Here is a 27,453-nt window from a genome sequence, read left to right on the forward strand (position 1 = left end):
ACTGGAGCGCGACTACATCTGCAGTTTTTGATGACTTTATTAGCAAACTTATCTCCTTGAAGTTGTTGCTGGCTCCTCCTGCATCATGAGGTTCAACACGCAAAGACGAGATCTCCGTTTATCTCCCGTCGGCTTCCTGACACAAGCACCTCGAAAGATTAAAGGCTTGATGAAAAAAATGTATGAGAGGGATTCTGGGTGTTCTCACCCTGATGCTTCGCTGGTTTAAGACAGTAATCCGCCTCTGTTGGTCTCACAGCTGTGGTGTGACTTCGACAAGTCCAGCACCTTCAGGAACCAGACGTACAACGAGTCGGCCTCCGTCCCTGACATCTGCTTCTACCCAGAGGTACCAACTCAACGAGCTGTCTCCATTTTGCAGTCAGGTCCATCTGTTGTGTTGTGTTGTTTTGTTTTTTTACTTCTGCGACAGCGGCGAGATGATGAATTAAACATCCTCGACATCTGCTCGCGCCCAGAGGGAGGTCTCGCCTCAGACAACAGCCTGTGATGGAGCCATCAAAACATCATGGAAAAAATATCTGGTGTTATTTTGCTCTCCCAGTGTGATGGAGTCAGTATGGAAGCTGCATTCTTATGGCTGCGGGCCGCGGCTCGGTCACACATCATCTCATGTACATAGATTGTTTCCTTCTGAAGGTCAGTAAAGCTGGTATTTGCGCGTATGTGCTGGAACCACAGAGGAAGAATCATTTTTCAGATGCGACACATGCAAGCAGAGTAGAGTACGGGATTAGAGGGAGAAGGTGTCAGATTAGTGGGTGGTGCTGTCGTGAAATGTTTGATATTGATGCGAATCTCCTTTGAAAGGCCACGCTGGCGCCCTGACACACGAGAGTGAGTTGTTGCTGTAGACGGCTGGTCGTGAACGGTGCCAGTTAGCTTAGCTGTCCCCGCTCATGTCTACAGAGACATCTGAACCAGCCGTTCAGCTCAGCAGGATTTGCCCACGTGAAGACTAAAACAAGGCTTTTCTCTCCGGCAAATCAGCGACCAGTCAGCGCCACACACTCCCGGCTAGAATGCTACGTTACCACAGCTGCACCACGTCACCGACTCCTACTGAAACCTACCGTGACATCTCTGGAGAGGTGGAACACGTCAGCTGCCCCACGCACCATCACCAGGGCCAGCGACCATGAGCCGGTCCACCGTCGTCGGGCTTGAAAGGACGTCGGAGGCGGAAGCTTCCAGTTTGCTGGCGCCACCTTCAGCTCCAGAGTTTCTCTGCTACTTCACCCACACGTGGCTGTTTCTAGAAAGGGGAATATCAAGGAGTTGGGCTCTCAGTACACCAACATTAGACTGCTGTTGGTAGTTTGAAGTAGTACTACTGGAGGGTGCCAGAGGCTAACCGCTAACAGGAGCTTCCCCATCCGTCTCTGGTTATTTCCTTTGTATTTGTGAATGTTAAACTGTCGTTCTATGTGCGATTGTCCTCTAGGATCTCTTTCTGCACAGTTCAGTGAAGACAATCCAATAATCGCATGCTAACACACTCACAATAAGGCTGCTAGCTCGCTGATGTCGTCCAGTACCAGGCTGAATCCTCCTGGATGTTTGCAGCCAGCAGCAGAACTCGATGAGCGCTTGTGCGGCTGCAGAATCGAACCTTGCGATGTCGCCATCAGCAGCTGCAGTCTGTTGCTTCTGACTTCACCGCTGAATGTGTGAATACAGGAACGACCTGACCAATAAAACCTTCTGTCTTTCTCTCCTCTCCCAGTATTTCGTGTTCACGGGGGTGTTGGCGATGGTGACGTGTGCCGTGTTCCTGCGGCTGAACTCCGTGTTGAAGCTGGCGGTGCTGCTGGTGATGATCGCCATCTACTCGCTGCTGACCGAAGCGTTCTACACCTCGCTGTTTGTCCGCTACGACACCGTCCATCACAACACAGAGTGAGACACGATCCAGTTAACCACATTATATATCAAGACAGGAAACTCTGCTGCGTAACGGCAACGATTCACAGCCCAGAGTCACAAAGACGAGTTCAAGCCACTGTGCTAACAGGGAACTTTTCAACTGCGAGTAAGAACTTTAACTTGACATTTGCTTCAAAAAAAAATCATACCTTTGTAAATATCTGAATATTTAAGATGCAGAGGGCGTTTATGCAGCGTGTAATGGTTGTATCATCACATCTTCAACAGAATTGCATCTGTAGAGATTTAAGGGCTGAAACACACCGAGCCCTTCTGTGACGCGTCGTATCACATTTGTTGTGATCAATAATCGATATGATCAATAGGAACAGCTACACTGACCGCGTAAAGTCACATAAACGTGTGAATTGCACGGCGTTTTTGGTGACGCGTCTGTATATTTTACCTCGTTGCCCAACGCCGCAGCCACATTCACGGCAGGAGGTAGCCTGCTCAGTCAGAATCCTCCCAATTAGCTTGGGAACGTCATCACGCACACACACGCACGTACACACACCAGCGCCACCTGGTGTGAACTGATTTCCTGGCAGTGACGGTTCGGCGGGAGCTCTCATTAATCCATCAAAGCGCTTTGTCTCTGTGACGATCACCGGTGGGGAACCAGTGGTGATGTCATCAGGTCCAGGTGACCTTCATACCTGCAGGTCGATCAGGTTCTCAGCTGAAAGTAAAAGGCATCGTTGAAAGTTTCAGATTCCAAACACAACGCCCAACATGACAAGAGGACGAAGATTAAAAGATAAAACTGTCAGCGCCGATCAAAACGTGGAGTAAATACCAATATTAGCACTCAACGACACAACCAAATACGTTTTAAAAATGCTAGGAAAGAGGGAAATCTCCCTGGGAAACCCCTCAGAAGGCCGCTTGACTGAAGGTTCCACAGGGGCTGATGGGGGTCCAGGTTCCCGGTACAGAGGAGGAAAGGTTGCCATCGATGTGCCTCGCGGCCTCATCTGCTCTCCAAAAGCCCCCGACCCAAATTGTTTAGCAATGACTGGCGTTAATGATAAGAAGCGAGTTTCAGTCGTGAATTTAGGGGATTTACACCGACGACAAGTTGGAAAAGGAGGGTTGAAGTGAGTCGGGCTGGGCCACGTCATGGCCTCACGCCACCTAAGTCGCCTGAGTCATCCAGCTGCCATCCAGCCAGTGCTCTATAGAGTCAGGAGCACCAACCAGCCACTATACACCTGACAGGACAGGTGAGACGCTTCTGTCCAACTTTGCCTCTGAAATACATGTCTTGACAGTTCTGATGGAGAATGTCAGGTGGACCAGTAGGTGGTGCAGCCCAGATGCTAGCCCAGATGCTAGCTTCAATTACAGCGCTCAGACAAACAAACAGTAATCTTTCACTTGTTTTGGGTCTGAAGCTCTTAAATCTCCTTAAAATATCCGGCGTGCCATCTCAGCGCCTGACTGAGCCGATAATCCCCAGAGATCCGCCGCTCAGCCGGAGACCCTGCTGCTTCTCCTGGTCCCAACTCGCAACAGCTCTGGGTTTTTATTTTGGAATGAACTGAGATTAATCAAGAGCAGAAATGTCTACTTTTAAGCTGCATCCAAAGGATTTTGCTTTCTTAATAAACCTAATTATATAAGCAGAGCACAGCAGGTTTTCCATCAGCATTGCGTGTCTTTCAGATTCATTTGTTTCGTTTTCACTCCTGCAGGAACTTCCTGGGAACCAAAGAGACGTCCCTGCTCCTCATGGCCATGTTCCTCCTCGCTGTCTTTTACCACGGCCAGCAGGTAAGAACCCGCACGGTTCCGTCCTCCGAAACTACACTTGTGACGCGAAGTGATTTCTGCACCTCACGAGTTCATGAAAGCCGAATACTTCAAGGTTCAGGTCGCGTCTGACCGATCTGAGACAGAAGAATCTCATCAGAGAGAGGCAGTTGCACAGGATCAGATCGCGCTTCCGTATTTATAACGGCGAAAATTCACTTCTGTTTGAACCCGAGTGCTGAATTGACTGATGAAGTTTGTTTAGTCTTGCTAAAAATACATTTATTTTTTTCCCCCTGAAGAAAACGATTCCAACTAAAAGTCTGTTGGTTGTGAATTCCCCAGATGCCTCACTAACGAGGATCTCTAATAACCAAGGGAATTGTTTTTCTCAAGAATGTAATTGTTATGCTCTTGGCTATAATTCACCCCCCATAAAAATGCATTTTCCCTCTCAAGTACTCATGATAGGCGTCTTCAGCTCACGAAGGTCTTTCTCCCTCCTGCATCGCTTTTTCGTGACTCCAGAATGCAGAAAAGGGCCAGCCACGTATATGTAGCTCGCAGCTAATGGAGACTGACGGCTAACAACAGCTAAACTGTCCAAAAACATCAGTTTAACAAACTTTCCAGGTCACCTGCTATAATCCAGGTCTACTTAATCCAGCTGGATGATCTGGCACAATCAGTTTCAGGTTCTAGTTTAAATAGATCGTTAATAAATTGATGTTTTAGCTGTTGTTAGCCATCAGTTTCCATGAGCGTCAAGCTAAATTAACATGGCTGACTCCTTCTGCATTGTGGAGGTAATGACATCTTTCATGAGCTCAAGACTCCTATTAGTGAAAACTTGAGAGGCAAAATGCTCTCTATTTGTCCATAACGAGTCATGTTTTGAGGACCACATTTCAACGAAATGAATTCTAAAACAGGCGCTCCTGTGCTGGCACGTCGCCGACACACGCGAAAAGTTAGGCGGACCATCGCACCGGTCGCCATCGAGACGGTTCTGTTTGGGTGATCCAAGCCTTCCATCAGCAGCATTACTTCAGTAGTGGCAGGTTTACTGTCTGATCTATATGTGAGTGTATTGTATCCATCAAAAAAAGACTTGTTGGTGTTTTTTTTAAAATGAAAATCGCATCTAATTACCTGAGAAAAACATGGATTGTTGAGTCTCAGGTGGGTGCAGTGAGCCCCGTCGATCTCAGCGGCTGAGAGACACTTGAGATTAAAGAAAACCAGACACAAACCTCCTAATTTACACGCCAGGTAAATAATACCACTTAAGAAGAGATGGAGGCAGCCTGGAGGGACCCGCTGCCATCACGCTGCTCTTAAGCTCTCGCTATGGCAACCTTTGATCACGCGGCCCGGCGGCCCGGCGGCGGTCAGAGGCCGCGAATGAAGGTCCTTTGTAGCTCCATGAAAGTGGAAAGCAGCAGCATTTGAAGTCATCCAGCGGGGCATTGGTCCTCCTCTGATCAATCCTACCACTTGCCCGGGCGAGCGGAGACGCTGGAGATGGCGGGCGGGCGGGCGGCGCTGAATCAGGGTGAGAGGAGAGCGAGGGAGAGAGAGAGACAGTTAACTGGTAGCAGGAGGGCTAGGATCCGCCTCCACACTCGTCACATGATGATGAGAACCACGGTCAGATGAGGTGACAGATGTGAATTACGGGATTTTAACGGGTTTCTAGCATGATAATTCACCTTAAACTTGGTTGCTCCAACATGTAGCTCGCGTGTTTGGTGGCGATGGACAGCTGGGTTATGCAAAAACTATTCGCCAACTTTGTGAAAGGGTGGCGTCCATGACATTTTGGGGCGGACCAGTCATGGCGCCACCTGGACGTGCCATGATCTCTGTACACTTTTGACGTCCTCCTCCTGGTGGGTCGACCAGATCGTTTCACATGTGGTCAGAGCCACCTAAAGCTGTGAAGACCCGGTTTTAGGTAAATGGCGTTACCGCTGCAAGGCGGTCGTATTTGATATTTTACCATCAAACAGGAAAGCGTGGAGACGTTTTTCCTTGGTGGCGCCCTCCGAGGTTCCCTCCGTTTTTGATTTGTTGTATTTACTGCCGGAGAATAAATCCGCCTGAAGCTGCAGGATTAGCGAGCCCAATATTTTCAGTTTTCTGCACTACGCGCACGGGTCTGCCGATTATTTGAAACAGCCTTTCAAGAGAAAAATCTTACAAATCCTCATGTTTCGGGTGAGACAGCCCAGCGAAACCATTAACCTAGATAATAACTGACCAGAAGTCCTCCCACTCCTGCGGGATGATGAAATCCTCTGGGAATGCAGGCAGAGGCGCCGACCACAGCGCCCTCTGCTGCCACGTCAGCCTCATGCTTCTTACTCCACTTATCAAGTGGAATTCCTTAGAAGCAGCGGGTGTGTCGGGGACCGGGCGATTGCTCCCCTTTCACGATTCAAAGGCCAAACACAGGTTTTGAAGCTTGAATCTTTCTGACTCAATGTGGCAGCGGCTGGTGAATGAAAACGTGATTTCAGGGCCAACCTGAGCTGAGAGGCAGAGTAACTAATAGGCCTTGATGGAGCATTGATGTGCTGGAACAACACAGCGCTTCTCCTTGTTCAAACGCAGCCACTCATCCTCCTTTTAGCGGTAAATAAATCCTCTTGCTGGAATAATGAGGCGTCCTCATCAGCGGCTCCCTGCGCTGAGGCTTTTCAGGGTCTCCTGGCTGGAAACTCGCACCACTGCCGCCTACTGATGAGAAAATCATTGAGTACACAGATTGTAAATGCTGCAGTTGGTCGTCTTTCAAAGAGACATTTAAGAGTGAGACGACAAAGGACAGTCTGAATGTCTCTCCCTCACAGCCTCTTTCATGACAGCGCTGTTGCTGTCATGAACTGCTTGTAAGACAAGATGTCCACACAACGACCAACAACACAACGTTTCCCCTTTTAAGTCCAAGCTCCTACAGGAGCAGCAGACGATTACAGAGGCTTCTCTTGAGCTGAGGTACTCTCAGCACCCTCTGACGCAGCAAAGGAAATGCACAGTCCGGTATTTGATAAGCAGGGTCTTATTTTGAAAAGATTTAAAATCCCATCTGTGTCTCATGACCACTTAAGGGATCCAGATCCCCACTTTGGGAACCCCTGCACCAGTCGGATTTGATGCAGAACGGCACCACCGGCGAGAGGAATTACTCAATTAATTTATCACAGATTGCAACCATGTTGTTTTTTTTTCACGTTCCAAAAACAGGTTTATGGTCCGTGTCCTCCTGTGGAGGGGCACATTAGCGCCTTTAGCCTTTTTTTTCAAGGCAGAAATATTTTGCTGCTGTTGCATCTCATCGCCTGCGTAGAAGTGACAGAATGTGGGGACAGATTGTTCCATCGCTGATCGGCAGCGAGGTGGCGGCGGCGCAGATCAGTGTCAGAGGGGCAGCTGCATTCCGCGTCTGTTGCGGGGAAAAACAGGGTAACATACAAATTCACCCACTGAGGTGACACGATGCCTGCGTTGTAAACCAAAAAAATTTAAAAAAAAGAAAAAAAAAACCCGAGCGTCGTTTGTATTTTACTGCAAAATTTCAGGCTGCAACTCATTATCTTCTAGAATCTGACAAGTTATCATGATATCATCACTTCCTGGTTGACCAGCCATGGAAAAAAACAGATACAAATCTGAGCAGACAAAATCCTGAACCACATACATGAAGGTCAGACAACATACTTGATAAGCCAGTAGCCAACAGCTAACATTAGCTTTCAACCACTTCCTAGCTAACGTTGGTGGTTGTTCCTACATGATACGGTAGGAAAGGCAGAAGATTACGTTATGCGACGTAAAACTCTCAAAGTCCCTCATCGTACTTGAATCTGTAAGATACTAACATGTTTCAGTGAGTTTAAATGTCACACGAAGTGACCTTACTCCTTTCCTATCATAGCGCATAACAGCAACCGGTAACGTTAGCTAGGAAGTGGTTGAACGATAACGTGAGCTCTCGGCTGATTTTAGCTGTCTGTTGGGTTTTTCAGCTGCTGGCCAACCAGGAAGTGCGACACTGCAGACATGCCGTGTGTGTACCACCACAGGAAGTCTAGTTATGCATGTGTCATTTATTTTTATAGACTATCGTTTTAGCCTTAACTTTCCCAGCGCTTTTTACGTTCACACATTTGAGAGCTGGGGGCGTGACCAGCTGTCAGATACCAGAAAGTACCACAGCTCTGCCTTGAACCTCATGACACAATGTGTGAAATGTAAACAATGTTTATTACAATTGTATATTTTCACATTTTTAAATGTACCAATGTCACACAGTGACAAGTTGCGGAGGTCATGTTGGTTAATGAGTGATCGACCCATTAAATCTGCCACCGCCGCTGCTGCCTCATTATCACGCCTCCTAACTGGCCCCTCCGGGCTTCACATTCTTAATTAGAAAAACACAAAATGAGATTCAAGTTTTGTACTCAAAAGATTAAGTGACTAATTGATACGAAGATTAATCTCAAAAGTGTTTCCTGCCGATTGCTGCAAAGAGATACTTAAATCCTCTCAGGCTCATCCGCCTGCCCCCCAAATTAATTTTCACTAAGGAAGTCATTTCTCTTTTTGTCTCCTTTAACCAAATGCTAATGACTCATTTATTTTCATGTTTTGTTTTTTTACTTTGTGTTGAGTTTTGTTGCCTATTAGAATCTTTCGCTCTGCTTCAGATCAATCAGACCTCCAGTAATCAATCAAACCTTGAATTTTAATTTTTCATTTCAACATTAAATTCAAGTATTTCTTTATTTATGGCTGTTAGGTTTTTTAATCACCCTAGAAATTATCGAAAAAAAAGCATAGAAGGGGTCGCTTGGTTTAAAAAAAAGAAGAAGATTAAAATCAATTTTTTCATAATTCTTTTAATGAATAATTGATGGTTATCTTTTAATTGGTAGGTCCATCCTGAGAAGATAGTCATTTGTTCATTATTATTCCCTTCGGTTTGTTATTTTCTTTTTAAAGAAACTGAAAATTGTTTTTCTTAATGTATTTTCCAATCCCGCCACTAGAGGTCACCACCACTGGAGGCAGAAGAGGGCAGACAGTTGTCAATTTTTTTTTTTTATTGAAAACAAAAGCCAAGCTGACCTTAAAATCCTTTCAAAACAAACAAATATCAACGTTCCACGATGTCAGAATCCCACATTAGCGTTTTGATTCGCGAGCGCCGTGTTCTACACATCCCTGATGTTGTGTTTTGGTCACGTGACGTCACAACCTGGCAGAAACATATCTGGTGCCATCGGTGGTCAGCTGACTGAGAAGAATCCTCCCAAGATGCTTTAGGTCTCACAGGTGATTTCATGTTCTGGTGAACCTCACGAGCGCCTGCCTCTTCTGCCCCTAGCTGGAGTACACGGCCCGGCTGGACTTCCTGTGGCGCGTTCAGGCCAAAGAGGAGATCAACGAAATGAAGGAGCTTCGAGAACACAACGAGAACATGCTGCGGAACATCCTGCCCAGCCACGTGGCCCGCCACTTCCTGGAGAAGGACCGGGACAACGAGGTCTGCTCGGGTTCCACTCACACTTAAGAGAGTTTAAGTCTGTCTCTGTCGTTTAGTAGAGGATGAGCGCTAACGCCTCACTGTCCGGACAAATGGTGCTAACGGCGCAGCTGTGATGTCACAGTAGAACCAGGAAGTGGGTCGATAAACGATATGATTCGCCTTCATCCCCCCCCCCCCCCAAAAAAGCTTTCCAACTCTGACCATCAGCTGATAGACGCAACGTCTCTCTGATCAAACACTGTGGAAGCACAACTTCCTCTGACGTGAACAGAGACGAACACTTAGAGGGAACGACATCAAACTCGGCGCTGAGCTCCAGCTCGCACCGATCTGGATGCTTCACCTTGTTTTTCACTCCAATGTGAGTCCCATTCGTTTACGGCGCCTCGGCGTTCCCGCCTGGTAATAGCTTATCAAACAGCTGTACCAATGGGGGGGGGTTGTTGGGCGGTTCAGTCAGCCGGAAATCTTTGTAGAGCCAGGAGGCTTTTTTTGTTTGATTTGATTTTAATAACATGTTGTCAGTCAGCAACACATCGATTTGTCTCTCCGTTCGTCAGCTGCCTGAACGCCAGTCGAACCAGCTTTGTTCCCTTCATCTCTGCTGCCCTTTTCCTGCTTCTAATTTCCTTTGAACGCAGCACTTCTGCATTTATTAATGTCTAAACACACATTTGAGCGCACGCTGGCTCTCTGTGCAGCTGCAGTGCTTCAGCTCACCTACACAGGCTCAAATGTTGTGAATGAGCTGAGAAGCCAAAAGTATACCCACACTTTAGAGTGGCAAACTTAGCATGTGCTCAGCTACCTGGCGGGCCGTCACGGTGACCTCATTCTCACGTCAGCTCATCACCTCCTATGACCCGAAGGTGTTGCCAGTCGCCCTCATTACCGCCAGCTGTTCCCCGTCAGCGAGCCAATATTCAAACCGGCTCCTCCGCTCCAGCTGACCGCCTCCTCCGGGCCCTCAGCCGCAGCGCTGAGAGCTTGGAAGGTCACACGGCTCGGGCTCCCCTGGTGAAGCCAGGCTGGGCGTGCAGAGGAACCCAAGAGAGCAACAGCGACAGCAACTGTGGTGCTAAAACTGAAACGAGCCTGCGTGCATTCAAGGCGAAGGCCGCCGCAGATCTGCGTTACTGATTTTGCTGATCAATACTCAATCAATCCATTTTGTTGTCAAGTAACTTTGCCAGAATTTTTTGTTTTTTAGATGCACTTTTTATTTATAACACTCCATTGATTTTTCCGCTCTTTCTTGAGGAGAAATCTTTTGTGCTGGAGCGGCTCGAACGTGACGGCGCGGCTCGAAGTGACTCAGCTGTGTGTCAGCTGATTAATTCCAAAAATCATGAACACCTCTTCAGGGATGTAGAAGCCTATTAATGACGCAGTGTTCCAGAATCTAAATCACGGAACAATAAACAGGCTGATTAATAATGTAACGAGTGATTAGCAGCCAACCTATCAACGCAGATGCATTTTTAATCGTGTCCTTTTTAATTAGGAACAGGCTCGGGAGCAGAACGATAGTGGCGCTCCTCCTGACATTCATAATTCATCGCTCACTCGCCTTTTGTTCGGGTGGCTACGGAAGATTGGAGGAGTCGATAATGAAGCGGCGAGCGAGACGAGGACGGACAAGGACAATAGAGCCATTTGACTTGGGCGTGTCATAACTGTCCTCTCGTTATCACTGACGGTGGAGAAGATGTCTCCAGGTGAACGGGGAGAGTTGGAAGTGTTGTTTTTTTTAATTTTTAAATCAAAGGGTTTTCAGGAGGAAACTAGCCGTGCTGCTCCAGTCAGAAGAGAGAACGCTTAAATTTAGCAGAGATAAAGGAAACAAACACAAGCATGTGGACGCGTTAGAACACGAGCCTCCAACCAACTCGGCTTCATACCTGCGACCTGACCTTTGAAAACACATCCGGAATTATTCTGGTTCGATCATTCAGGGTCAGTCAGGACCCGGATGGACCCGGCAGCGTGCGGCGCCAAAACAGGGCGACAGGAGGAGTGTGGGAAAGACTGGAGCATTCCAACACAAGTGCAGGATAAATATATATATTTGTGTGTGTGTGTAGATGAAAGGTTCCACACCAGAACACACCTCACATTCATACCAGACACACAGGTACTAAACTAAATTCGTACTCACGTTTTTCATTTGTTTCGCTCACAAGTGAACTCTTCATCTTCATCTTCACCTGCTCTCATCCACCTCCAACGCGGACGGACCCACGAATCACATGAGCAGCGTTTACTGTGACGCCCGTGAAGCGCATAAGCATCGTGGGTGATGACGGTGATGACGGTGATGGTGGTGATGACGGTGATGGTGGTCCAGCCAGGAGGAGAATCGTCACGGCTGTCAGCCCATTAAGACATTTCCATAACCTCAGGGTGATTTGCTCCACGTGGCGTTCAGGTGCAAGGCCCCGCTGTTCACGTCTGTGCTCTGGTGGCTGGCAGCACCTAGTGGCGGAGGCTATGTACTGCAGCTGCAGCATCACTGACTGCTGCTGGCCCTTCTGAGGGATCTTGAACAAGGCACCGAAGGAGAAACACTAAGTTTAGTGTAGACAAGCCAACACGTAAAAATAGCAGGTGGAAAGTGGACTGGGGATGTTAGGGACAAGTGTTGAGTGTGTGACGTTTGTCCCCCCAGGAGCTGTACTCACAGTCGTACGACGCCGTGGGCGTGATGTTCGCCTCCATCCCAGGCTTCGCCGACTTCTACTCCCAGACTGAGATGAATAACCAGGGCGTCGAGTGCCTGAGGCTCCTCAACGAAATTATTGCTGACTTTGACGAGGTGAGACTTTCAAGTGCTCTTCAGTGTTTCTACATGCAGGCCGCAGCCTCCATTTTTGATTCAAGATTCATTTTACTCCCAGAACACTTGAGAAGGCAGGAAAGATGGGAGTGCTCACCACCGCCGGTCCTCTGAAGACATTTCTCTCTGGCAGACGAGCCTCCTGCAGAGATGAAGCGTGTTTGAGCCAGTATTGATTTCTCTTCGTGCCCATCGTGACTTTCAGAAGCAAAACAACTCTGGACTGATCGGTCCATGCCCACTTGGACTGATATGATTCAGTTTTGCATCTTTCACTATCCACAAAGGAACGCCGAGGGCGGCACAGTGCATTATTAAAGTAGCACAACATTCCTACAGAAATGGTTCTAAAACAGAGGGTTTGTAAGAGTAGGGGTGTGCACGCGGCTGTGTAGCTGCATGACGTGCCAGGCGGGGGGGGGGCACGTTGTGTGATTGAATTATTGGTGATGGAGGAGCTGCAGTGACCAAAGGAATCCAGTGTGTTGAGGTCTAACCTGGATGGAGCCAGAACAGCTCCCCCCCCCAGATCCAGTAGAAACTCTGGAGACCTGCAGTGAGAACCAGTCGCTGGAGGAGGTCTGGGAAGGCATGAGGGACCGGACCTCGTAAATGAAGAGGTGCCAGTGTAAAGAAGAAGACAGGTTACTGCCGGGATCATCTCGGTGGTAGCTGATGGTGAGCTCGGCATCAAGCCACAGGTCGGGTATTTATACTGTCCCTCGCCCAACGCCTGACATGGTGACACGGGAGCATGGAGCTCAGGCAGATGAAGGCGCGTGTCATGCGTCCTCCAGGTTCAGTGTGAGAGTTTTTGCTGAAGTTTCTGGAAACTCTCGGTTCCCTGTGGACAGTTGGAAGTTGAGGAGCTTGTTGGTCCTGACGGAACCGTGAAAGTCTTCTAATAGGAGCAGACAGAGGGACGCCAGCGGAGCTCTCTGCTGCCACACTTGTCACTTTCACACACGTGTTCCTCAAACATGATCGGACGCTTCTTTTCTAGCTAGCAGCACAGCCAAAGACTAGAATGGCAATTTAATCTTTTATGTGAGATGAGCGGCAAAGTACTGCAGTTATAGCTGCTAATAGTTAGCTGCAAGTTGTTAATGGCTGCTAATAGTTAGCTGCTAGTAGTTATGGCTGCTAGTTGTTAATGGCTGCTAATAGTTAGCTGCTAGTAGTTATAGCTGCTAGTTGTTAATGGCTGCTAATAGTTACCTGCTAGTAGTTATAGCTGCTAGTTGTTAATGGCTGCTAATAGTTTAAAGCTGCTCGTAATTATAGCTGCTAGTCATTAGTAGCTGCTAGTTCATAGCTGCTAGTAGCTAAAGATGCTGGAAGTTAGTAGCTGCCAGTGGTTAATAGTTGCTAGTGGTTGTAGCTGCTAGTAATTCAGCTGCTAGTAGTTATATATGCTTTTAGTTATAGCTGCTATTAATTATGTATGCTAACAGTTAGCAGCTGCTAGTATTTAATGGTTGCTAGTAATTATAGCTGCCAGGAGTTACGGTAGTTGTAGTAGAGGTAGTTCTGCGTTCTGACATCTTATTTTCGTTAGAGTTCTTCACCGTTAGTCACAGTCTGTCATGTGATCAAATGTGGTGGAGGAATGAAACATTGACTGCTGCTCTTCTTGTTACTCACAGCTGCTGGGAGAAGAGCGCTTCCAAGACATCGAGAAGATCAAAACCATCGGCAGTACCTACATGGCCGTCTCAGGCCTGTCGCCAGAGAAACAGGTGAGCTTCACCTGCTCGGGGCTCCGGCGCGTTCGGAACAGTTATTCATCACTGCTTCCCCACCTAGACTGAAATATTTGTTTGAGAGCAGAGGCGATCATTCCTCAGTTGGCCACGGCGAGAACACCCCTCGTCCTTGCCGTCCTTCAGCTCTTCCTGACGTCATACCTCAGCTGACTCACACTGACTCTGCTTCTTCTTCTTCTCTGCCTCTCACAGCAGTGTGAAGATAAGTGGGGTCACCTGTGTGCGTTGGCCGACTTCGCCATCGCCCTCAACGAGAGCATCCAGGAGATCAACGAGCACTCGTTCAACAACTTTGAGCTGAGGATCGGTCAGAGCGCCACCTTTGTTCCTTGTTTGCTTGTTGGGTTTTGTCTCTCGTGCTGCGATCGGACCAAGATGTGCCTGTCTTTCGTGGCAGTTGTGACGGTTTTGCCACGTCCACGACGCCACAAAGTCACCATCGTATGATTCATGCGTGACCCAAGCTTATGTGTTAGTCATCGGGGAGGAGGAGCAAGATATTCACAGTCATGGAACCACAGTCTCCTGTATAGCCTGATGCTGCTGTAGCCTAGTGCTAACGTTACCAGGAACGTTAGCCTAGCATAGCTCAGCTGACCAAGTGCTGTCCGGCTGATGAAGTGTTGCTCCTATTTACCAACACCTACTTGTCCTGGTGCAGATAATCCAGCACGATGGTGGATGTTCTGGTGCCGGCTGCAACCTAGTTGGGGTTCAGATGTGTCTGATCAGTTCCGTGACTGATGGGTCAATCATGTTCTGTAATTGCGACATAAAAGTTAGGAGGGTGGAGCTTCTCACCTGTGTGTTTCTTGCGCAGGTATGGCCCACGGCTCGGTGGTGGCTGGCGTCATCGGGGCCAAGAAGCCGCAGTACGACATCTGGGGGAAGACGGTGAACCTGGCCAGCCGGATGGACAGCACAGGCGTGAGCGGCAAGATCCAGGTGCCGGAGGAGACCTACCTGATCCTGAAGGAGCGCGGCTTCGCCTTCGAGTACCGCGGCGAGATCTACGTGAAGGGCATCAGCGAGCAGGAGGGAAAGATCCGAACACACTTCCTGCTGGGCCGGGTGCAGCCCAACCCGCTCATCCTGCAGCCGCGCAAAATCACCGGCCAGTACTCGCTGGCTGCTGTGGTGCTCGGCCTGGTGCAGTCGCTCAACCGGCAAAAGCAGAAGCAGATCCTCAATGAGAACAACAACTCGGGCATCATGAAGGGCCACCACCACTACAACAGGAGGACATTGTTAGCGCCTGGTGGCTCCGAGGTCGGCGGGGGGCACCACGCCGAAGCAGTTGATAAGACTGAGCTGTCCTGAGCACAAGACTGGAGTTGGACTCCCGCGCCGATTCCTCAGAGGCAGCGCCGCTCTTCAGGCACAAATAATCCCAGGAGTCGGAGTTCATGGAGCGTCTGCTCTCACCAGCACGCTCCCATTCTAGCTAGCAGCCATTTTCATCATCGCTTAATGTCTCATCAATCATTTCCTCATTTCAAGTCCTCAAGCTCAAGCTGATCTTTCCAGAGACGGTTTATTAAAATTGAAGAAAAACAGTCATAAAACTCAGAAATATTCAATTTGAAGAGATAATGAAGAGTATAAACGGCCTCTTTAAAGAGCCATGAAGGAAACCCACTCGTTTAGCCAACAAAATCTGAGCAAATTTGAGGGGAGACATCAGGAATCGAACTGTTGAACTTGATAGTTTGTTCCAACGCCTAGAGGCTAAAGGTGCAGCTACCCTATTAGCTCTGAAAGAGGAGGCGTCAGGTTAAGGGGCGTGGCTATGACTGGTGCTGACAGCGGCGCCAAAGGGGACCGTCCGGTATCTTGGACAGTGTTTGTGGAAGGTTTTTGGTGTCAGATCCCTCATGGATACAATGAGTTTTCCATCAACGTGTTACTGCCTCCGCCACCAATCAGGAAGCAGCTTCCTCGTTGGTCGTGGCGAGCGTGTCAGACCCTCGAGGTTGAGCTCCGGCGAGATTATTTCTGCCTGCCAAGTCAGTTCTACGTTCAAGGAATGTTTGTAGAACTGAAATTCCACTTTGTTCCTGGAGGAAGAAGAGGTGGGGGAGGGAGGGAGGGCGTACAGGACTGCTGGGCTCTGTCCTCCACCCTCATCTGTTCCATGGCTGCCAGACTTAACCCCCCCCCCCCAACTGTCCCACGTTGCTCCTGTCCTTCCCCTTTTTATGTCATCACTGACTTGTCCCAGTCCCAAACACCGAACTCTGCCCCCCCCCCCCCCACCTGGTGTCCATGTTTCTTTTTTGTATTTCTTTTATATATGAGAACACAATTAAAGGGGTCTAATTTTTTATATACGCCGAGTATCCTGTTGCCTCTGTTCCTCATGTTTCCACAGCTTGTTTGACCTCGCCGACCGGGAACAGACGTCCTGAAGGGTGTGTCAGCGGGACCGGCACCCGTCCTGGGTCAGGGTTCCGATGATCTTGTGTCCTCACAGCGAGACCGTCTGAAGGTCCTCTGTTGGCATGGAGAAACATTGACACGTTCAGTACAGCAGTAATTTGGTCTTTCCTGCTGCTTGAAGGGTGTTCAACATGGTTCTAAAACATCTCTAGTGGTAGAACCATGTTCTGCTGCTTCAGAACTCCTCAGACTAATGTTCCTAAACCATGACACAAGAACATCCAGGAACACACAATGACACTGATCCGGGACTCTCACTGACCCGGGTCCCTCCCCCACAGGGCTGCTGGTGGACTGCAGGTTGGTGCTCCACGTGCACTCAGACTCCATGTTGGCCTCAACTCTTCATTTCTCTACAAAATGAGTCATTCAGATTTTTGTAGCAGTTGCAGGTGGATCCAGCAGCAGCGCTGTGAGCCGGGTTTGACCCGGGCCTTCACAGCTGTGTAGCTCTGAGATCTTGCTGGTCCTGGAAGGGATTCGGGTCTGGTTTTGCTCCCAGTCTGTCCCAGAGGTTGATCTCCAGTTTGGGTTGAGTTGGAAACTCAAAGCCAACAACTACAACAACAAAAAAACTAAGCAAAGCAGCAGCAGATGTCTTCATGGGGAGATGAAGGGGAACCTGTAACATGCTGAAATCTCCACTAGATGGCAGCAGACACACACTGAGGACCAGCGGCTCCTGCTGAGAACCCTGCAGGTTAGCTGATCCCAGTACTGGGGACCTGCACCAACCAGGCTCGGATCAAATCAGCTCATCAGAGTTTCACTGACTTTGACCTCAGAAATTCCAAAGTGCATCTGAGCAGCTGCAGCTCCTCCACCTGATCCAGTAATGAGCCGGTAACCTGCTAACTCCATTGAATTTGGTCGTGTTCCACAGGTTCCCTGATGAGTCAGGAGGTCAAATGACCCATCGCAGGTGCTTCTGTGTTCCCGTCAGAGAGCAAAGATTATAAAGCTAAGAAAGACCAGAAGAACTAAACTTGTATGATGTCCTCATGTCAGCTGACAGCAGAACGATGGTGGCGACCTCAGACCCGTCAGTTTGGTTCTGTTCACTAGAGTCAGGTTGTGGTGGGATATGACCACACCAGAGAGAATCACCAGTTTCACTCCTCTGTTGGCTCCGCCCTCTACAACTAGATGGGCGGGGCCTAAGTGTACTGAGAGTTATAGAGGGAGGGGCTTGAATAAATTACTACTAGTGACATTTGGAGTGGGCAGAGTTAACAAACTACTACACAATGTCTCTGACAGAGGGTGGAGCTTAAATATTTTAATAACAGTATCTAGAGAGGGCGGAGTTTAAAATGTACTAACATTTTTAGAGGGAAGACCTTAAATAAGTTACTGTAAGGGTTAAGTGAGGACAAAATAAGTGAGAGAACAGCCAAAACAAGTGCAAGAGCACCAATAAGGCCAGGAACCTTGAACAATTGTGAGCCAGGAACCTTGAACAATTGTGAGCCAGGAACCTTGAACAATTGTGGGCCAGGAACCTTGAACAATTGTGGGCCAGGAACCTTGAACAATTGTGGGCCAGGAACCTTGAACAATTGTGGGCCAGGAACCTTGAACAATTGTGAGCCAGGAACCTTGAACAATTGTGGGCCATGAATGAAAACAACTGAAATTCTACACACCGGCCCTTTAAGGGTGTGTGACTCTAAATGGGAATGTTTCCCTTCGATTTAAACCATCAGACTCTTACGTCAGTCTCATCACCGTAGGCCACGCCCCCAGGCCACACCCACAAAACTCGCTGGACAGTCGACGAGCACAGAGGCAACAACCATATATTTACCATCATGTTTAGAAGAACTTGAGCTTATTGGAGCTTCAAACTGCCTCAGACTCTTGTTTCTCCCATAAATGGGCGTTCCTGTGCGAAAACCTCACTAATGAAATTGACAAATCAAAATGATCGACTGCGCCACTGGGTGCCATGACGGCGGCCAACAGCAACGCCATGTTTTTCAGGAGGAATCGATTGCGTCTCTCCAGTTTTCCCTCCCTCGTATGGATTTTCTGTTAGATGTTAAGGAGGAAGAGATGGCGAGAGGCAGGCTGGGATGAGGAGAATGGAGTTGCCATGGTAACCATTCGCATGTTGGGGGTGCAGCGTGTGTGTGTGTGTGTGTTTTCTGTGGCTGTGAATGTTGGTCAGCAGATGATGAGGTCAGTTTGAGTGGTTGAGATTCTGCACACAAACAGAAGCAGGCGTTTAGCTGATCTGCGACCCGGAGCAGAGCAGAACCACATCAACGTTCTCTGCTGACGAAGGAAACGTCACTGAGGAAACAAGAACCGATGGTAGCTGGTGGGCAGGACGAACACCTGACACCTGCTGGACGCGGCGGTAAGAAGCTTCTCTCCACCCAGTGGGCACCTGGCAGTCGGTGCAGTGAGACCGGCGGGAACGGAACCTGAATTAGCAGCTGGCAGATTTGACAAATCCAGCCAGAACATTCATCGCAGGAATGGGAGGAGCCGAACCTGTCTGCCATATTTGTAGGCCACTGACATTTACACCGTACGCATGCTCACAAGTTAGCGTTTCCTCCCCCAGGTCTTTGCTGCACCTCTGTTCCTATCTACCAGTCTGAATGTTTAACTTTGCACCGCTGTAACCACGGTATCACTCTCAAAGCTTCGCCGCGCTGACGAGAAGCACCAACAAACACGCCGGCCATCTCCGCCGTCACACACGAACACAGTGGAGAGCCTGTGGCGTCACAGCTGAGCTCGTACTGTTAGCATGGAGCCTCATGTCTGGGCCATTTGAAGCAGCCGAGCGAAATGAGTCCACTGATGAACATTTACTCACAGCTAATAAAACAGTGTTCTCCATTACTGGCTCCGCCCCTTTCTAACATCAACCAATGACAACGAGAGACTCAGCTACCGCCAGCCCCGCCCTGAACACAATCAACCCGCACAACAGTTTGTGTTTCTGCGTCCGCTTGATTCCTCAAGTCAAACTAACAGGTTTGTAATCTGTTGAACAGCAGTGAAGATGTCACAGTCACCATGGCAACCGCCTCCTTCATCCCAGTGATGCTTCCCAGCTGACCACAGAGTCAACCGCCATCTGGGCCAACATGCGGCAAACACACACTACAAAATTATTCATTGACAATTTACAAAAAGATGGCAAATAAAAGTTCTGCATAAACTGATTGATCTTGAAGGTCCTGAAACTTTGAGAGCTTCTGTCTTACACCAACGTCAGGAGTCATGACTGTCATGTCTTCACGCTGGCTGTCTCTCTCTTGCTCTCTCCCTCTCTCTCTCTCCCCGTCCATCCATACGTGGTCATGGGGGGGGGGTCGCTGACACAAACACACACTTCCCCCCCGGAGACCAAGCGCCCTACATTCAACCATCAAACCCACTGTTACATAAAACCACCATCACCACACAAGCCAGCTGGCTGTCTGTTGCTAGGCAACAAGCCCCGGAGCCCCATCGGCGAGACTCGCTTGGTCGCTGCCGTACCTGAAAGTGCTCAAATGGGTCAGCGAGGACAAAAGATACCAGAGACAAATAGAAGAGAGAATAAAAATAATGTGCTGGTGCTGGGGGGGCGACTCGGCCCAGTGAGGTGTGAGGGTCAGGAACCACGCAGAGAGGAGGAGTTCGCCCTCGCTGGGGGGGGGGGGGGGGGGGTGAAAGAAACAATTCAGCCGGAGAAGATTCATCCAGGAGGTCTGGACCTTGTCCTCGAGGGTCTCCGTGGACCCGGGTCGCTCTGGACCCTGCCAAGAGTTTCAGCATAAATCGTCCTGATGAATCGTCAGCAGCATTTAAGATAAGATCTTTATTGACCCCTTGAGTAAAATATGAAGGACAAAGAATACAAAGTGGTTAAAAAAAATGGGAGTCACAAACATCACACACACACACACACACACACACACATTAACATTTTACAGTTAAAGATGAAGTACAGATGTGTGCACACGTAAATGCAGAGAGAGGATGATGAGGTCGATGACTACAGGGGACGACGACGGTGCCCCTGAGGCACAGAACACAGAAGGATTCCAGGAGACAAACAATCCACGAATGTAGAAACAATTCCTCAGCGATAAAAGCAACTCCTACACCTGCCACTTACTTTGGCGTCAACTCAAAGAGATTTTTAACTAAAAATGTATTTAGCGACTCCCAAATAGATGTTTCATTCCCTCCTTCATGACTTCTTACTGACTCCAGAATGCAGTAGGAGCCAGCCACGCGTGTTTGGCTTGACGCTAATGGAGACTGGCGGCTAACAACAGCCAAGGTGTCCAGAAGCGTCAGTTCACGTACTCTCAAAATCCTCGTCTGCTGTGGTCCGCATTTTGTAGCCCAGCTGGATGATGGGTGATCCGCTAACACTGCAGCTCAAAAACTAGCCAACTAGAACAAGCGTGCACAAGGCGCTTCAACATGAAAGCCTCAAACTGAGAAATTCAACCACGATTAATCTAACAGGAAATCATCACCACACCCCCCCCCCCACGTCCGCTAACATGAGACGGAGCGTTTTAGCTCCCTCTCGGTCTCAGCGTCATCCCGGAGTTTCAGACCTCATTTACTTCTGACGCTCTTCGTTCCGGATCCTTGAAATCCCTCGCCGGCGAAACGGATTTGTTGGCTGTGATGACGTCTCCTCGGAGCAGACAGATGAGGAGGTTTGAGCATCCCGAGTTCACGTCCTGGCAGACTGGGAGCATCGAGAGTTCGCCTTCACATTAATATTCAGCGTGAGCCTGCAAACTCTATTATTCTGTTCATACAGCAGCAGAAGACGCAAATTCTACATTAAATCCTGTAAAACATCATCTTTGTGAGGCTTGGCGCTCGAGTCAGTGAGAGTTCACGTGGGGGGGGGGGGGTGATTACATACAGCGCTTGTGTGTGTTTTTCTAACCTACACAGAAATATTCAAACGTGTCATGTTTCAGGGTGTTTAAAAAGGTGAGAGCGGAGCCGTTTGACTTCAAACTTACACGTTTCAACGTTTGCTCAAAGCTTCGGGGGTAAAGGAGGAGTTCGTCAAGTCAAGTCAGTTCTGTTTTGTTTGCACGGAACCACAGGGTCGAGAAACTTTGGAACTTTTCAAGCGGATGTTATGAAATATTTAGCTCCTGGAACTTAGCTAGCTGACGCTAACACTCCCCACCCACTACCAGCCATTGTGCTAAGCTAACTGGTGTGGGTCTCCATCTCTTGTCTGACTCTGGGGAGGATAAGACGCTTTCCCCTAAATGTTGGCCTTTATGCAACATTCACTTGGCAAAACTAGAACAAGAAAAAGAACTAAACACACTTGAGGTCGCCGCAGGTTCATTTTGCTTCCCCTGGATCTTGAACTTGTGACCTCGGACAACAAAAGCGAGTCGTGACGTCATCGTGGGGAGTCAAAACATCTCCACAGCAGCGTCCCACATTCAAGCAGACCTCCCTGGATTCTTTCAAAAATGGAGTGACGAAGACTAAAGTTCTCAGAATGGGGATTGAAGGCTCGTTGAGAGACACACCGATGATGAAGATGCTCGGTCTAATCCGGTTTCCGTGACGACAGAACGCAAGATCCTGTCACAAACTCAAGTTTGTGAGATAAGATTCTGCATCCTCCACACCAGCTGCTCCCGGGACGCTACTCAGTGGAGGCAAAAGACAGGTTGTTCCCACACTTTGATTCCTTTGGTGGTCAAAGGTCACTGAAGGGTAACCCTAGTTTCTCTCTGCCGTGTGAGCTTGTCCAACACGTTTGAGCCGTGCGTGGTTTTGATTTCTATAGGAAAGAGGAAATGTGATTTCCTGTTGGCGTTGAGCGTCTGGTCGGGTCTCCCGGCTCAGCAGCAGATCTCCAGCTGCCTCTGAATTATTCACAGCTCCCTCATCAATGTTTGATCCCACATTTCACGTCTCACTATCCATGCATCGCCCTCTGTCATGATATAGTCCCTCTGATGCGTACACGGCCAGGGCCGGCAGTGATTAGCAGCCGCAGGCGTACTGCAGCACAGAGGGAACCTACCTGAGGAGCTCACCTGTGACTGGTTCATGAGGTCCAGGGGACGGCGGCTTCCTCCGCTCTTCACCCGCGACGATACCCGAGGTCGGACTGAGGCTTCAAGATGGGATCGCAGAAGCAACATCACAGCAACAACTGACTGTGATCCCAGCTCTGATCTTCTGATAACCTGAAGAAGTCAGAGGGGTCAAACTGTTGGACTAAGTCCTGCTAGCTGCCGCTACGCTAGCATTAAACATCTCTTCTCACAAATATCATTTATTCACATGTTTATTGGTAAATCCAGAATAAGCTAGTTTCGTTTTTGTTGCCAGGCAAACATCCAGAGTCCTGACCAATGGCGGGGCGCGATTGTATTACATCAATACATTAATTTTAGGCAGTAATGGAGCAATACGATGTGTTCCTAGTAAAGCTTTGGTAGATTATGAAAGTGACTGAGTCCGGCGGCACGTTACCACCGACATTTAACATCGTTGACACGCCAGACGGGATCATGTGATGCTGTTGACCAATCAGAGCTGTTACAGGAAGCAGCAATGAGTGTAAGGAGTCCTATGTAACGGAGTTTGGTCACTAAATCATACCACTACACACACACATGTATGTACATATACATATATGTACACGCCAATATAACATGTAAATGTACCAGCACACAGGAAACGCGTCCATGTGCATCGGTGTACGTTTGTTTGTTCAAACTGAAAAATCTCAGGAGATAAAGAATACTACATGTGTTCATTTTTGAGTACCTCGTCTTACTTCTGCAGTTATTTTGCTGGAAGTAACACAAAAGTAGTGTAATCAGTAACTTCTGCTCGTCACAGAGAGTAATACTGTAAAGTAACGTATGACTTCCAGATTAAACAAAGTAATATCAGATTTATGTCACAGTTTTGGAAGTAACTTACCCAACAATGACGATTTCAGAGACGCATTGTGAAGATTTGACTTTGAAATCCATGGCTGCTTTGGTCCTCTGTTCACACCGATGAGAAACATCAGCTGCAGCACCGGGTGTCGCCTTTGAAAAACTTTCGGAACTTTTCATGTGGCTGTTCACCTGAGAAGAAGGTCTCCCCTCCTCATCCTCCTGTCTAACACACTGAAAGCAACACAACAATCCTGTTAATTTCAGACCAAAAATAACCTTCACTTAAGTTCTGTGACAACAGTCCCGCCGCAACCTATCACCGCGGAGCTCGACTTGAAAAGCTCCAAAAATAGTTCCACTTTCTATGAATTTCTTTCATTTTTCAGCCCTTAAACCTCTTAAACAGGAGACGAGCAGCGTCCTCCTTCTCAGGAGAGACACTCGGGAGAATCTGGGACAGTTGAAAGTGCTGCGGTTGACTGATGCAGGCGATTGTACGACAACCTGCTGTAATCACTGAGCTTAACGATGATTCAGGACCAGGTGAGTCGCAGGAGATAAACGAGCCGACACCACGCGGAGCAGGTGAACTGGAGGAAATGATGCAATAGAGGGAAACTTTCTCAGGTTCACGTTGACATACATACGCCGCAGTCATGTGATGTCTAACTCACAGAAATACCTGAGAGAAAAACAAACAAACAAACAAACTCAGAAACAAGAGGTCTTTTTTTTGTTTAATTGTTGAATCGATGCACATATGCAGAAACACGGGTGGACAAAACTCTGAATTTGCTTTATGGTTCCTTGTTTTTGTTTTCTTTTTAAATCACTGTTTTGAGCATGATTTGTGATGACATATAATGTGTTACATGATATTCATGCAACCTGCTGTCCATGTCAGTGAGTGACGTTGGCTAACGCTAATGTAGTGGCACAAAAACACTTGAAACATTTCGAGCTCTTTAAATTAGCGTCAGAATGCTCATCAGCTCGTCTTGGTGTCCCTCTTGTTCCCCATGTTATGGATTTGGAGGAAAGACTTAAAAACTCAGACGCTCAAACTTCCCGTATCACATGATGGCGGCGACTACAGCCATTGAATGAGACTAAACTTGCTCTAAGACGACAGCCTGCAAGCTGGTAAAAGCTCCCTCTCGGGCTACTGTTAACTCATGAGCTACATCTAGCCCAAATTACAGCTAGCTCTCAGGTTCCAGCTAGCACTCAGGCTACAACTAATTCAAGCGCTCAAGCTAGCTCTCAGGCTCCAGCTAGCTTTTGGATAAGAGAGTGCAATCTGGCCAATGTCAGCTGCTGGGCTACTGCAAACTCATGAGCTACAGCTAGCTCAAATTACAGCTACCTCTCATTCTGCAGCCTGCTCCCTGGTCAACGCTAGGTCTCAGGCTAATGCTAATTTACGCGCTATGGCTAGATCTCAGGCTAAAGCTAGGTCTCAGACTACAGCTAGATTTCAGTCATAACAAGCTTGAGATGATTATTGCATATTAGGATATTATTACTATTTTCAATTATAGGTTTGTTTTATCCAGCTCAAATGCTACTAAGCTAACATCTCTTAGAACCACTTGCTTCACCTACGTAAGTGGAGAACATTTAGGCCTCTGTTCCACCTACACCCAGAACTGATCAGTTCTCAACAAACATTTCTAGAAACAGAGACTGGACAATGACATTAATATAATCAACTTTAGTTCTTTGTGTTCAGAAATGTGTAATTGCACCATATACTCCCATCACCTCTCGGTAGCTCACTGTTCGTTGGCGTCGCGCTCACAGGTTGTTGGAGGTAAGATGATGCTTCCTGCAGCCGTGACAGGGAAAAGATTAGAACCCTCCTCAGGTTCAGTGACACAACAGACAGCAAGTTCCTTTAGTCGGCTTTCATTCGGTGGCAGTGATCCAAGCCCCAAACCTCTAAGTAGTCGGCATCACGGGTTCCGCTTGTCTGATCTGTCCGACGCATCATCACAACACAAATCAGACGCCACTCAGCCCGACATCGAGTGGCTCCTCTTGGATACGCAGCCCTGAGAGCACAGAAGGATAGATGCAATAAAATCAACGTTACTGATCCCGGAGGGGCGATCCGGTCAGTGCAGCAGATGAAGGAAATAAATATAAATAAGAAAAGAATTAAACAGGACTGCAGTAAACTATCAAATTATAATCTTGTTTTATTATCAGTCGCATGACAACATGACCAACAAAAAGAGAGGGGGAGCTTCTGATTTTAGACACAAAAGGGCATTTTATTAAAGCTTCACCTTTTCATGTTTTATGGGCTGTTGGTCACTTTCATCTAAAACCTCTTTCACCTCAAAGTTGAGTATCGACTTCCTGATTTTATTTTCCAATTTCATTAGCATGTTAAAGCCATTCGTCACAAAAAAAAAACCCCTATCATTCGTTCCACAAGCACTCACCGTTAGCGTGTATATTTTAGCCTGGCTCTCAGGTGCTGAGAGTAACGTTAGCCAAGTTAGCCAATTAAACGTTAGCCAATGTACTTTTTAGCTGACCAGGATATATGGCGTCAAACTATAAAAGCTGTGTGACAACAACCGGTTCATTCAGATATAATTTTAGCTTTTCAACAGTTTCACATATTGACTGATGGCAATGAAAGTTGTCAGCTTTTGTTCAGTGAATATTCTTCTTTATCAAGGCATTTTTGTCGTCTGCCAACGACAGTATGAGGAGGCTTCAAGCCACTGGAGGCTGCAGAACGCGTGGTTAAATGTTGAAATGTTGGCGCACCCCAAAAATCTTAGTATCTGTGTATGTTGGTCATCTGATTAGTTGAGTTGCTTTACGCCAGGCTTAACGAGACTTCAACTATGTCTGATCTTTGTTTGTTTATTGTTACCATAACCTGCTATTGTCTAAAAGATATTCTCTCTTCTTGTCGTCGTATTTTCTCTGTGCTCTGCGACCCCTACGAGCCTTGTCCCGCCTCGACGGAATTGACGAGCCACGTCTTTATTAGTTTTTTTTTTATTTTATTTTTTATTTTTTTTATTAGTTGAGTCACTTGCTGCTGGAAGTTCACATTTCAAACCAAGTCCTACTGTTTCTTATAAAAGCGGAGCAAGAGTTAGATCAAAGATTTATTCTTTTCTAATCAAAACCCACTCAGCACGCCTGTAGTTCCTCAGACACAGAAATACTGCTGCTGTTGCCTAGCAACCATTACACCCATGAAAATATAATGAACAAAAGTGACAAGACGCTGTAATCTTCCCGCCTGCTGCAACGAGGCAGACTGAAAATAACTCTTATGTTACTGGCTCTGAATTTACAAGTTACTGCAACTTTCTTTGCAGTGGCAATCACACAGACCCGCATCGATCAGCCCGGAGTAATAACAGGAGGCGATGAACACTCCAACAGGTCTTAACGCCTGCACAGTATCATAAAAGGGGAAAGAAGAGAGACCCTGGGGGGGTTCTGGACCAACGACAGAAACCTCCACCGTTATGAAGACGCTAAATGTAGGTGTGTAAGCGCCGAGTGCAGAGATGTGAAGAATCGATGCTACTGAAGCTTGTCTGGCGGCTCGTGGTGACCCGAACCCCACTTAAACACTTCATGTTGTTTGTTCCTCTGGTTTGTAACTCTTCTTTGTGTGTGTGTGTGTGTGTGTGAGAGAGAGCGAGGGCGAGAGAGAGAGAGAGAGAGAGATGATCCAGCCAGAATAGGACTGACATGGCAGACACTCGGCCCTGGGGAAGGACAAGCTGCTAGACGGGCTGGAGGAGGGGGCCGTGGTGGGATGAGGGTGTTAGGCTTGTCGGGGCACAATTGCGTCCCCGGAACTGTCTCAAACATCAACCCCTACACACACACACACACACACACACACACACAGCCACGATCTCACACACACTAACAGAATATGACAAGTCTGCCCCCAAACACACAACGTCTCAGAATTTGTCTTCTTCTGTGGTGTTATTTTTTTCTGGTGTAGCTCTGGAAGTAACGACAGAAAGCTGAAACCCTCCAGCTTTTCCCAACTAGCTCACACCGCTCAGCCTTTTTTGCAATAGATTTGCAAAGATTTATTTTACAATATAGGGAGACGACTATGGATGATGACCTTTGTGGTTACATGCAGCATTTTCAGTGCTCGCTGTCAGAGGGTTGGTGTCTTCCCTGAAGCTCCATAATTCTGATAACTGCAAAGGTTTCAAATCCTAAGTTCCAGTGACTGAAAGA

General features: G+C 47.9%; 1 protein-coding gene and 1 long non-coding RNA gene across 8 annotated transcripts in view; one reads left to right on the forward strand and one right to left on the reverse strand.

Moving 5' to 3' along the window:
* The window catches only part of adcy8 (adenylate cyclase 8 (brain)), a 58,151-nt gene extending 42,734 nt beyond the window's left edge, over positions 1 to 15,417 (forward strand). For both annotated transcript variants that reach the window (XM_086204403.1, XM_086204404.1), the window contains 8 exons: positions 260 to 349; positions 1,748 to 1,920; positions 3,645 to 3,723; positions 9,098 to 9,256; positions 11,928 to 12,074; positions 13,742 to 13,834; positions 14,054 to 14,168; positions 14,682 to 15,417. In XM_086204403.1, the coding sequence (XP_086060529.1) occupies positions 260 to 349; positions 1,748 to 1,920; positions 3,645 to 3,723; positions 9,098 to 9,256; positions 11,928 to 12,074; positions 13,742 to 13,834; positions 14,054 to 14,168; positions 14,682 to 15,181 (1,356 nt within the window). In that variant the 3' untranslated portion in view covers positions 15,182 to 15,417. The remainder of the gene's footprint in view (positions 1 to 259; positions 350 to 1,747; positions 1,921 to 3,644; positions 3,724 to 9,097; positions 9,257 to 11,927; positions 12,075 to 13,741; positions 13,835 to 14,053; positions 14,169 to 14,681) is intronic.
* On the reverse strand, positions 14,427 to 26,410 carry LOC147262035 (uncharacterized). 6 transcript variants are annotated; one of them, XR_015115939.1, is made up of 6 exons: positions 25,993 to 26,410; positions 24,973 to 25,262; positions 23,246 to 23,439; positions 22,348 to 22,500; positions 14,663 to 16,354; positions 14,428 to 14,564 (listed from the first exon to the last, which is right to left on the reverse strand). It is a non-coding gene; the product is annotated as an uncharacterized LOC147262035 (long non-coding RNA). The 6 variants fall into 6 exon arrangements; XR_015115938.1 differs by having other exon boundaries at positions 14,430 to 14,564; positions 24,973 to 25,036; positions 25,148 to 26,407; XR_015115941.1 differs by having other exon boundaries at positions 14,430 to 14,564; positions 24,988 to 26,407.
* Between the last annotated feature and the right edge of the window lie 1,043 nt (positions 26,411 to 27,453).

This window comes from Aulostomus chinensis, chromosome 5, assembly GCF_037954235.1.
Source record: "Aulostomus chinensis isolate RoL2024-O1b breed Wild chromosome 5, RoL_Achi_v1.0, whole genome shotgun sequence".
Classification (NCBI taxonomy): domain Eukaryota; kingdom Metazoa; phylum Chordata; class Actinopteri; order Syngnathiformes; family Aulostomidae; genus Aulostomus; species Aulostomus chinensis.